This window comes from Ranitomeya variabilis, chromosome 1 (genome assembly GCF_051348905.1).
Source record: "Ranitomeya variabilis isolate aRanVar5 chromosome 1, aRanVar5.hap1, whole genome shotgun sequence".
NCBI lineage: Eukaryota > Metazoa > Chordata > Amphibia > Anura > Dendrobatidae > Ranitomeya > Ranitomeya variabilis.
Genome location: NC_135232.1, coordinates 458,543,063 through 458,556,073, shown reverse-complemented (window position 1 = coordinate 458,556,073; position 13,011 = coordinate 458,543,063). Strand labels below are relative to the sequence as shown.

The following is a 13,011-nucleotide window of genomic DNA, read 5'->3' as shown; positions in this document are numbered from 1 at the left end:
AGCCGCCCGCACTCAGCACAGCCGCACTCGGGCAGTAGAGCCGGAGAGAGAAAGATGGGAGCAACATATGGCAGAATGGAAACAGGAACAGGTAGAATGGGTGCAGCACATTACAACAGAATGGGGGCACAGGATGGGAGCAGCACATGACAGAATGGGTCCAGCGGTGGCTCTCTTATAGGGAGCTCTTGGTAGCTCAGTCGAGTACTCCTGTGTATGGGGGAGTCAGGAGACATAGCAGGTAAATGAACAGTAATTCGTATAATAACAATAATTAATGGGAACAGGACTGATATCTCAGCACTGACACACTGTAACGAGACCATCAGCTGTGTGCACAGGACTATGCTAGAATGACCTTTCAGCCTATAGAAGCGCACACGACTCTTTCCATACATTATACAGTAATTACCTTTAGGTATAACTCGACTTTATTTTGTATTGGGGGGGGGGGAAACTCGCAAAAAAAAAAAAGAAGAAGAATCACAAACTGCAGCATCGTAGGAACCAAGGTACTTTCTGAAATTCAAGAACTGCTTTTCTTTAATCCGGCGCTCCGCAGCGCAGCTCCGCGCAGAGCCGACAGCACCGGGTCTTATTGGATTTTTTCTGTAGGTGGAAGTTGCAGAATGATCTCCTCCAGCTTCTCCACCTGTGAAAGGACAAGATGAGGTATCAGCGGAGCGGTCATCGTCTGCACAAGTGCAAAATGTCCCAAAAATACAGAAATGAAATGCACACAGTGCTGAACATTCAGTGAAGCAGCAACGTCCATCTACAGGACCAGAATCTGAGCTCCTGCCCAACCATCGGCCTCTTTAAGGCTACGTTCACATTTGCGGTCCCCGCCGCAGCGTCGGGCGCCGCAGCGGCGCCGCATGCGTCATGCGCCCCTATATTTAACATGGGGACGCATGGACATGCGGCGCACTTGCGTTTTGCGCCGCATGCGTCGCTGCGGCGCCCGCGTCGGGGCGCAGAGGACGCAGCAAGTTGCATTTTTGCTGCGTCCAAATTCAATGAAAAAAACGACGCATGCGGCGCAAAACGCAGCGTTGTGCATGCGTTTTGCTGCGTTTTTGTTTGCGTTGTGCGCTGCGGCGCCGACGCTGCGGCGCACAACGCAAATGTGAACGTAGCCTAACCCCTTCATGACCCGGGGTATTCTCATTTTTTCGTTTTTTGCTCCCCTTCTTCCCAGAGCCATAACTTTTTTATTTTTCCGTCAATTTGGCCATGTGAGGGCTTATTTTTTGCGGGATGAGTTGTACTTTTGAACGACATTATTGGTTTTACCATGTCGTGTACTAGAAAACGGGAATAAAATTCCAAGTTCGGTAAATTGCAAAAAAAGTGCAATCCCACACTTGTTTTTTGTTTGGCTTTTTTGCTAGGTTCACTAAATGCTAAAACTGAGCTGCCATTATGATTCTCCAGGTCATTACGAGTTCATAAACACCTAACATGTTTAGGTTATTTTTTATCTAAGTGGTGAAAAAAAATACCAAACTTTGCTAAAAAAAAAGTAAAAAAAAATATAAAAAAATTGCGCCATATTCCGATACCCGTAGCTTCTCCATTTTTCGGGTCGGGTGAGGGCTTATTTTTTGCGTGCCTAGCTGAAGTTTTTAGTGATACCATTTTGGTGCAGATACGTTCTTTTGATCGTCCGTTATTGTATTTTAATGCAATGTCATGGCAACCAAAAAAACGTAATTCTGGTGTTTCGAATTTTTTTTTCGCTACGCTGTTTAGCGATCAGGTTAATTCCTTTTTTTATTGATAGATCGGGCGATTCTGAACGCGGCGATACCAAATATGAGTATATTTGATTTTTGTATTGTTTTATTTTGAATGGGGCGAAAGGGGGGAGATTTAAACATTTATTTTTTTCACATTTTTTAAAACATTTTTTTTTGTTTTTGCCATGCTTCAATAGCCTCCTTGGGAGACTAGAAGCTGGCACAACTGGATTGCCTCTGCTACATAGGAGCGATCATCAGATCGCTCCTATGTAGTACAGTAGAATTACAGCATTGCTATGAGCGCCGACCACAGGGTGGCGCTCACAGCAATCCAGCATCAACAACCATATAGGTCTCAAGGAGACCTCAAGTTGTCATGCCAACGCATTGCTGACCCCCAATCACGTGACGGGGGTCGGCGATGAGCGCATTTCAGGCCGGATGGCTGGAAGCACTAGTTAAATGCCGCTGTCAGCGTTTCACAGCGGCATTTAACTAGTTAATAGTGGCGGGTGGATCGCGATTCCACTCGCCGCTATTGTGCGCACGTGTCAGTTGTACAAAACAGCTGACATGTCGCGGCTTTGATGCGGGCTCACCGCCAGAGCCCTGCATCAAAGCAGGGGATCCGACCTCGGACGTACTATCCCGTCCGAGGTCAGAAAGGGGTTATCCACCTCCGGACAAGGTAAAAGCTAATTTTTGGAATTTAGTTTTTTCCTCCCCTCCTTCCAAAAGTCAGAACTTATTTTTCCATCCACAGCGCTGTATGACGACTTGTTTTTTGTAGGATGAGCTGTAGTTTTGAAAATCGTTAATTTTACTTTATAATGTGCCAAAAAAACAGGACCCAGTGAACATGTGATCAGGAGCGGCTGGGTCCTAGGGGGCTGAAATAAAAAATCAAATAGAAAAAAATAAATAAAAAATACCGGTAATACAATAAGAGACAAGTACCAGCGTGAATTGCCGTTTCTAGGTCAGCCTGTGTTGAAAAAAAAAATCTCAATATATAAATATAATTTCTATGGAAAGGGAACACAATTGAAATGTTTGCACCAATCCCTTGAAGTCATGAAAAAATAAAAAAGTGAAAAATAGACATGCATTTACCATTTTTCTTTATATTTTGTTCCAATATATAGAATATAAAATGACATAATTGACCCCAAAGCATCATGAAAATGAAGCAATTATTTGAACTTTCCAAAAATATTTTAGTACAATAAAACTTTAGGAAAAAGCATTCAAAAGAAACCTTGTACCCAAACGGATAATGAATAATAGATAAAACTACTTTTTATTATGTATTTTTTTAAAAACCATTAACCACACATCACAATGCAGACAACCGTGCTTGACTAAAACTGTCCCTCACACTATTGGTACACTAAATTTTACCTGCCTAAGCAGCGGAGGTTGGCACCCTAGGATTAATAAGAGAAAGGCGCCCCCGCTCCACGACGGCTGACCCTCTTGCTCCTATATGGTCGCTCTGATTAATGTGATGCAATCAAACCCCAATCTTGCATGACAGGAAAATTGGAAAAGACAGTGATTGCCTGATAGCGTCTATGGCAATCAATAGATAGTGTGAAGCAGAGAGAATAACAAAATACCCTAAAGTGCAAAACAGTGCATAATACACACAGAGTACCTCTCTATGTCTGTTCCCTATTCTTAGTAACAGCCTACCTGACTGTGGGGGTTGGCACCCTACTGTACAGCGGAGACGGCGCCCCCACTCCACGAAGGCTCACCCTATAGGTAAGGTAACCCTATAACTAAATGATTTCCGGTACGACAGAGTTGGTGTACATCTGTCTATTGGGGGTTCCAACATCATGGGATATTGGTGAGCTCTCGATTATAATATATGGGGGTTTGAGTAACCACATTAGAATTCAATATTACATACATACAATGGTCCCTTTCCGTGGAGGCTCCTGTTTTACCTCTAGGGGTTAAGGTGCTTTAGTTTGGGTACAAGGTTTCTTTTGAATGCTTTTTCCTGGATTTTTGTTACCTTGGTGGTTTATCCAGATTTTCTAGTTTGAGGTTACAATAAAACTTTGAAAATGTCAGGAAGGGGACAATGGCCCAGTCATGAACTGGTTAAAGCAGAAAAGGGGGAAATTATTTTATTTTTTTACTTTTCACTTTATCATCTGATGGGAAGTGAACTTGCGATTGCTTGCGCTATACACAGCAATACCTTAAAGAAAACGATGGTGTCCTATGAAGCCCCTAGGAGTACCAAGATGGCGGCGATCAGAGGCTACGGCACAACAACCCATCGACATTTATGTTGTCAGATATTGACCGTGACAGCAGCATTCAGAGGTCTCGTCACTTGTTACAGACACCCGCCGGCCGTGTACAGCATAGGACGGACTATAACAAACGGCGTTTCTCGGAGTGATTGTCAGCAGCGTGGGGTGTATACAGGACACATGCTGCTGACAATACGAACGAAGGGATTACCGGTGAGGATCCTGCCTTGTTCTGTGCCCATCCCATAATCAGCATGCCATGGAGCAGACAGATCTGTGCCAGCATGTCCCAACACGGCGCGGCGGGGATGACACAACAGATAAGGGTCTAGACAGGTGGGCTTCTCCCCAATTAAAACAAACGCCCCCCTGATGCTCGCCTTGCAGACGGCACGTATTAACGCCATCTGTACTGAGCGACTCTTGTTCCACCCTTCAGTGTATTATTGCACCATGCTTTATGAACAGTTCGGATTTTTATTTCATCCCCAAAGTTCTTGAAAGTAATAACTTCCAGGACAGCAAGCGGCGGCCTCGTGTGTGCGCTCCTGTCTCAATACTGGCATTACGTCACAGTGGTGCATTTATCTGGAATTTTAGGGTCAGAACATGGACTCATCTGCATCTACTTTAAACCTCACAGTAAATATAATCAGTCATTTTTTATTATGTCTGTTGTATTCTCAATATGACTGGACTTTACTCCTCGCCAACCTCCCTTGTTTTCTACCTTCCTTGTATTTTACATACAGAATATTACACCTGAAAAATGGCCAAAACGTAACTCACTCTTTTCAGGAGATCACCACAGCAGCAGCCAACGCTTTTTCCTGTAAATTAAAGGCAAAGGAGTGAGAAAATAATTTGCAAAAACATCCGGTAAAAAAACAAATCTTCCTCCAGGACAGAAGGGGCAGAGCGGATATTCACCTGGACAGCGGGTGACCGGGACATTACGGGCGAGCCCATCGGCCACCAGCCTCTTGGCCACGTGCAGGACACCGCTCTCCTGCTGCTTTTCCACAGACACACTGTAAATCCCAAAATTTAATGATGAGGCAGTGATGAGGACGTCGGCTCCCAGTATCAGAGAGTTCAAGGTGTGTGCAGCATCTGGCGACCATGGCTCTGTGACCGGCAGCACATCTATGGGGAGGATGTGAGAGGGTTACATAAGCTCTCCACTAACATGGGCATGAAAGAAGAATTAACCCTAGTGGTAAAAATAGGGATTTTTGTGTACTCACTGTAAAATCCTTTTCTCCGAGCCACTCATTGGGGGACACAGGACCGTGGGAGTATGCTGCTGACACTAAGTAAATACAAAAAGGGTTAGCTCCTCCTCTGCAGTATACACCGCCCACTGGCACCGGATAATACCAGTTAATAGCGAAGCAGTAGGAGATTAACCAGATTTAACAGAAGGAACAACATGTCAGAGACTAAAAACACTCATCATAGGCAACAAGCCAAAATAGGGGTGGGTGCTGTGTCCCCCAATGAGTGGCTCGGAGAAAAAGATTTTACGGTGAGTACACAAAAATCCCTATTTCTCCATCGCCACATTGGGGGGCACAGGACTGTGGGACGTCCAAAAGCAGTCCCTGGGCGGGAAATAACAACCCAACAGTGTAAACTTATGGCACCTGCTGTCTACAGGTGCGCTACCGCTGCCTGCAGAATACACCTACCAAGGCTTGCATCTGAAGATGCCTGAGTATGGACATTGTAATGCTTTGAAAAGGTGTGCAGGCTAGACCAGGTCGCAACTTTGCAAACCTGCTCTGCAGACGCTTGATCCCGAATGGCCCAGGAAGCACCCACCGACCGAGTGGAGTGTGCCCTGAGATCCACAGGGATAGGCTTGCCTCTGACGCGGTAAGCCTCTTGAATATTCGACCGAATCCATCTGACGATTGTCGACTTAGAAGCGGCCAGTCCCTTCCGGTGTCCCGCCGGGAGCACGAACAGAGCATCCGTCTTTCGAAAATGTGCCGTTCTAGACACGTACTTCCTGAGAGCTCTGGCAAGATCCAGGGAGTGAAGAGGCTTCTCCACGCGGTGCGTTGGAGCAGGACAAAATGACGCAAGTACGATATCCTCGTTGAGGTGGAAGGAAGACACCACATTTGGGAGGAAAGTAGGGGACGGTCTGAGGACCACCTTGGCCCAGTGGAACGTAAGGAACGGCGTCCGACAGGAAAGAGCAGCCAACTCTGAGACTCGTCTGATCGAGGTAATGGCGACGAGAAAGGCCACCTTCCATGAGGAGAGGTAGAGCGATGTCCTGCAACGGCTCGAAGGGAGATTCCTGCAGGTCACCTAGGACCAGATTAAGGTCCCAAGCCTCTAGAGGCGCTTTGTAGAGAGACTCCCTGAAAGAACGTTCTGACCTGAGGTTTGGAAGCAATTTTTAGTTGAAAAAGGACTGCAAGGCCGAGACCTGCCCTTTAAGGGAACTCGGTGAAAGCCCCGAGTCCAGACCGGATTGGAGGAAATCCAGAATGGTAGGGATGTTGAAAACAATCAGAGGGCAACCTCTGCTTCTGCACCAATCAAAGAAGATCCTCCAGGTCCGATGGTAGATGCGCGATGACACCGGCTTTCAGGCATTGATCAAGGTGGAAACTACCTCACGGGAAAAACCTGCTTGAGTCAGAACCCAGGATTCAATGGCCAAGCCATCAAACACAGGGCCCTTGAGTTCTGGTGGTAGATCGGGCCCTGAGAAAGTAGATCTGGACGATCTGGTAGGCGCCAAGGAACGTCTGCGATGAGTTGTACCAGCTCTGCATACCATGCCCGGCGAGGCCAATCCGGGGCGATGAGAATTACCCGGACACCCTCTGCCCTGATCTTCCTGATGACTCTGGGAAGCAGGGGCAGGGGGGGAAACAGGTAAGGAAGGCGAAACTGACTCCAAGAAGGACTAGCGCGTCCGCCCCGATTGCTCTGGGGTCCCGGGACTGGGCCACAAACTGAGGTACCTTGGCATTGAACCAGGAAGCCATCAAGTCTACGTCCGGAGTATCCCAACAAAGGCAGATTTGTTGGAATATGTCCTGATGGAGAGACCACTCTCCTGAGGCAAGACCTTGCTGGCTGAGGAAATCCGCGGCCCAACTCTCCACTCCTGGAATGCGAACGCCCGATATGACCGAATGGTTGTTTTTGGCCCAACGAAGGATGTGATCTACCTCGCGCATTGCAGCTCTGCTGCAGGTGCCCCCCTGATTTATATAAGCCACAGCCGTGGCATTGTCCGACTGGATTCGGATGGGGCGGCCTGCTAGGAGATGATGGAACCGCTTTAGGGACAGCCGAATCGCACGTATCTCCAGGATATTGATTGGAAGGTGAGACTCGTGATGAGTCCAGGTTCCCTGCACCATGTGATGGCGAAAGACCGCTCCCCAGCCTAGGAGGCTGGCATCGGTAGTGACTACCAGCCAATGGACTGGGAGGAAGGACCTCCCTTGGAGAAGAGAGGATAGGAGCATCCACCATTGGAGTGTCTGCTTGACCCGAGGAGAGAGTGGACACAGTCGGTCGAGGGAAAACGGACTCCCGTTCTATGCGTCCAGCCGAGCGTGCTGGAGGGGACGGAGGTGTAGTTGCGCAAATGGAATCGCCTCCATTGCGGCCACCATCTTCCCGAGAATTCACATGCCGAAATGGATGGAACAGGGGGGCGGCTGAAGAAGCTTCCAGACCCCCTGTTGAAGAGCCAGGACCTTGTCCCAAGGAAGAAGCACCAACCCTAGGTGTTGTGAATCTGCTTTTGGGCTCCTCCTGGTGGTAGCTGGTGGTACTGGTGACTTGTGTGTGCTTTGCGGTCTCAGTTCACCTGTTCCCATCAGTAGTGGGGAGTATCCTATTTAATCTTGTTCTCCAGTCATTGCCTTGCCGGCCATCAATGTAACCAGAGCCTTTTGGTTGCATGTTCCTGCTTCTAGTCTGCTGATCAGCTAAGTTGGACTCTTTAGTCCTAAATCTGTTTTGCTTTTTTGTCCAGTTAACAGTTATGTATTCTCTGTAGCTGGAAGCTCTTGTGAGCTGAAATTGCCACTCCGGTGTCATGAGTTGACACATGACTCTTAACCCCTTCATGACCCAGCCTATTTTGGCCTTAATGACTTTGCCGTTTTTTGCAATTCTGACCAGTGTCCCTTTATGAGGTAATAACTCAGGAACGCTTCAACGGATCCTAGCGATTCTGAGATTGTTTTTTCGTGACATATTGGGCTTCATGTTAGTGGTAAATTTAGGTCGATAATTTCTGAGTTTATTTGTGAAAAAAACGGAAATTTGGCGAAAATTTTGAAAATTTTGCAATTTTCACATTTTGAATTTTTATTCTGTTAAACCAGAGAGTTATGTGACACAAAATAGTTAATAAATAACATTTCCCACATGTCTACTTTACATCAGCACAATTTTGGAAACAAATTTTTTTTTTGCTAGGAAGTTATAAGGGTTAAAATTTGACCAGTGATTTCTCATTTTTACAACAAAATTTACAAAACCATTTTTTTTAGGGACCACCTCACATTTGAAGTCAGTTTGAGGGTTCTATATGGCTGAAAATACCCCAAAGTGACACCATTCTAAAAACTGCACCCCTCAAGGTGCTCAAAACCACATTCAAGAAGTTTATTAACCCTTCAGGTGTTTCACAGCAGCAGAAGCAACATGGAAGGAAAAAATGAACATTTAACTTTTTAGTCACAAAAATGATCTTTTAGCAACAATTTTTTTATTTTCCCAAGGGTAAAAGGAAAAACTGGACCACGAACGATGTTGTCCAATTTGTCCTGAGTACGCTGATACCTCATATGTGGGGGTAAACCACTGTTTGGGCGCATGGCAGGGCTTGGAAGGAAAGGAGCGCCATTTGACTTTTTGAATGAAAAATTGGCTCCAATCTTTAGCGGACACCATGTCGCGTTTGGAGAGCCCCCGTGTGCCTAAACATTGGAGCTCCCCCACAAGTGACCTCATTTTGGAAACTAGACCCCCCAAGGAACTTATCTAGAAGCATAGTGAGCACTTTAAACCCCCAGGTGCTTCACAAATTGATCCGTAAAAATGAAACAGTACTTTTTTTTCACAAAAAAATTATTTTAGCCTCAATTTTTTCATTTTCACATGGGCAACAGGATAAAATGGATCCTAAAATTTGTTGGACAATTTCTCCTGAGTACACTGATACCTCACATGTGGGGGTAAACCACTATTTGGGCACATGGTAAGGCTCGGAAGGGAAGGAGCGCCATTTGACTTTTTGAATGAAAAATGATCTCCATCGCTAGCAGAGACCATGTCACGTTTGGAGAGCCCCCGTGTGCCTAAACATTGGAGCGCTCCCACAAGTGACCCCATTTTGGAAAGTAGACCCCCCAAGGAACTTATCTAGAAGCATAGTGAGCACTTTAAACTCTCAGGTGCTTCACAAATTGATCCGTAAAGATTAAAAAGTACTTTTTTTTCACACAAAATTTCTTTTAGCCTCAATTTTTTCATTTTCACATGGGCAACAGGATAAAATGGATCCTAAAATTTGTTGGGCAATTTCTGCTGAGTATGTTGATACCTCATATGTGGGGGTAAACCACTGTTTGGGTGCACGGCAAGGCTCGGAAGGGGAGGCGTGCCATTTGACTTTTTGAATGGAAAATTAGCTCCAATCGTTAGCGAACACCATGTCGCGTTTGGAGAGCCCCTGTGTGCCTAAACATTGGAGCTCCCCTACACGTGACCCCATTTTGGAAACTAGACCCCCCAAGGAACTTATCTAGATGCATAGTGAGCACTTATAACCCCCAGGTGCTTCACAGAAGTTTATAACGCAGAGCCGTGAAAATAAAAAATAATTTTTCTTTCCTCAAAAATGAGTTTTAGCCCAGGATTTTTTAATTTTCCAAGGGTAATAGGAGAAATTGGACCCCAAATGTTGTTGTCCAGTTTGTCCTGAGTACGATGATACCCCATATGTGGGGGTAAACCACTGTTTGGGCACACGGCAGGGCTCGGAAGGGAAGGCACGCCATTTGGCTTTTTGAATGGAAAATTAGCTCCAATCATTAGCGGACACCATGTCACGTTTGGAGAGCCCCTGTGTGCCTAAACATTGGAGCTCCCTAACAAGTGACCCCATTTTGGAAACTAGACCTCCCAAGGAACTAATCTAGATGTGTGGTGAGCACTTTGAACCCCCAAGTGCTTCGCAGAAGTTTATAACGCAGAGCCGTGAAAATAATAAATGTGTTTCCTTTCCTCAAAAATATTTTTTTAGCCCAGAATTTTTTATTTTTGCAAGGGTAACAGGAGAAATTGGACCCCAAAAGTTGTTGTCCAGTTTCTCCTGAGTACGCTGATACCCCATATGTGGGGGTAAACCACTTTTTGGGCACATGCCGGGGCTCGGAAGGGAAGTAGTGACGTTTTGGAATGCAGACTTTGATGGAATGCTCTGCGGGCGTCACGTTGCATTTGCAGAGCCCCTGATGTGCCTAAACAGTAGGAACTCCCCACAAGTGACTCCATTTTGGAAACTAGACCCCCCAAGGAACTTATCTAGATGTGTGGTGAGCACTTTGAACCCCCAAGTGCTTCACAGAAGTTTATAACGCAGAGCCGTGAAAATAATAAATGTGTTTCCTTTCCTCAAAAATATTTTTTTAGCCCAGAATTTTTTATTTTTGCAAGGGTAACAGGAGAAATTGGACCCCAACAGTTGTTGCCCAGTTTGTCCTGAGTACGCTGGTACCCCAAATGTGGGGGTAAACCACTGTTTGGGCACACGTCAGGGCTCGGAAGGGAAGTAGTGACATTTGAAATGCAGACTTTGATGGAATGGTCTGCGGCGTCACGTTGCATTTGCAGAGCCCCTGATGTGCCTAAACAGTAGAAACACCCCACAAGTGACCCCATTTTGGAAACTAGACCCCCCAAGGAACTTATCTAGATGTGTGATGAGCACGTTAAACCTCCAAGTACTTCACAGAAGTTTACAACGCAGAGCCGTGAAAATAAAAAATAATTCTTCTTTCCTCAAAAATTATGTCTTAGCAAGTAATTTTTTATTTTTGCAAGGGTAACAGGAGAAATTGGACCCCAACAGTTGTTGCCCAGTTTGTCCTGAGTACGCTGGTACCCCAAATGTGGGGGTAAACCACTGTTTGGGCACACGTCAGGGCTCGGAAGGGAAGTAGTGACATTTGAAATGCAGACTTTGATGGAATGGTCTGCGGCGTCACGTTGCATTTGCAGAGCCCCTGATGTGCCTAAACAGTAGAAACACCCCACAAGTGACCCCATTTTGGAAACTAGACCCCCCAAGGAACTTATCTAGATGTGTGATGAGCACGTTCAACCTCCAAGTACTTCACAGAAGTTTACAACGCAGAGCCGTGAAAATAAAAAATAATTCTTCTTTCCTCAAAAATTATGTCTTAGCAAGTAATTTTTTATTTTTGCAAGGGTAACAGGAGAAATTGGACCCCAAAAGTTGTTGCCCAGTTTGTCCTGAGTACGCTGGTACCCCAAATGTGGGGGTAAACCACTGTTTGGGCACACGTCGGGGCTTGGAAGGGAGGGAGCACCATTTGACTTTTTGAATGCAAGATTGGCTGGAATCAATGGTGGCGCCATGTTGCGTTTGGAGACCCCTGATGTGCCCTAACAGTGGAAACCCCTCATTTCTAACTTCAACACTAACCCCAACACACCCCTAATCCTAATCCCAACTGTAGCCATAACCCTAATCCCAACCCTAACCCCAACACACCCCTAACCATAACCCTAACCCCAACACACCCGTAACCCTAATTCCAACCCTAGCCCTAATTCCAACCCTAACCCTAAGGGTATGTGCCCACGTAGCGGATTCGTGTGAGATTTTTCCGCACGACTTTTGAAAAATCTGCAAGTAAAAGGCACTGCGTTTTACCTGCGGATTTACAGCAGATTTCCAGTGTTTTTTTGTGCGGATTTCACCTGCGGATTCCTATTGAGGAACAGGTGTAAAACGCTGCGGAATCCGCACAAAGAATTGACATGCTGTGGAAAATACAACGCAGCGTTTCTGCACGGAATTTTCCGCACCATGGGCACAGTGGATTTGGTTTTCCATAGGTGTACACGGTACTGTAAACCTGATGGAAAACTGCTACGAATTCACAGCGGCCAATCCGCTGCGGATCCGCGGCCGATCCGCTGCGGATCCGCGGCCGATCCGCTGCGGATCCGCGGCCGATCCGCTGCGGATCCGCGGCCGATCCGCTGCGGATCCGCGGCCGATCCGCTGCGGATCCGCGGCCGATCCGCTGCGGATCCGCTGCGGATCCGCGGCCGATCCGCTGCGGATCCGCGGCCGATCCGCTGCGGATCCGCTGCCAAATCCGCACATGCCATAACCCTAACCCTACCCGTAACCCTAACCCTAGTTCTAACCCTAACCACAGTGGAAAAAAAAATATATATATATTTTCTTTATTTTATTATTGTCCCTATCTATGGGGGTGATAAAGGGGGGGGTTTATTTATTATTTTTTTTATTTTGATCGCTGTGGTAGAACCTACCACAGCGATCAAAATGTCCCTTTAATGAATCTGCCGGCCGGCTTCTTACTGAGCATGCGCCCGCCATTTTGGAACATGGCGGCGCCCAGCGAGGAGACGGCCGGACACCGGGAGGATCGGTAAGTATGAAGGGGTGGTGGGGGGGTGGATCTGAGCACAGGGGGGGTGATCGGAGGACGGGGAGAGCGGACAGCAGGACGGGGGAGCGGGCAGGAGCACGGGGCAGCGGAGCAGAGGACGGAGGGGACCGGACCCCATAACGGAGCGTGGGGGGGCGATCGGTGGGGTGGGGGGTGGTCACTTAAGGTTTTCCAGCCATGGCCGATGATATTGCAGCATCGGCCATGGCTGGATTGTAATATTTCACCTGTTTTTTAGGTGAAATATTACAAATCGCTCTGATTGGCAGT

At 46.8% G+C, this 13,011-nt stretch overlaps 1 protein-coding gene across 1 annotated transcript in view; it reads right to left on the bottom strand.

Annotated features, from left to right (window-relative positions):
* Nucleotides 1–209: 209 nt before the first annotated feature.
* LOC143764624 (tudor domain-containing protein 1-like) overlaps nt 210–13,011 on the bottom strand; it is a 51,055-nt gene continuing 38,253 nt past the window's right edge. Inside the window, exons 4-6 of the mRNA XM_077250404.1 lie at nt 4,949–5,164; nt 4,808–4,848; nt 210–652 (exon numbers count right to left, since the gene is read on the bottom strand). Of these exons, the coding sequence (XP_077106519.1) occupies nt 596–652; nt 4,808–4,848; nt 4,949–5,164 (314 nt within the window). The 3' untranslated portion in view covers nt 210–595. The remainder of the gene's footprint in view (nt 653–4,807; nt 4,849–4,948; nt 5,165–13,011) is intronic.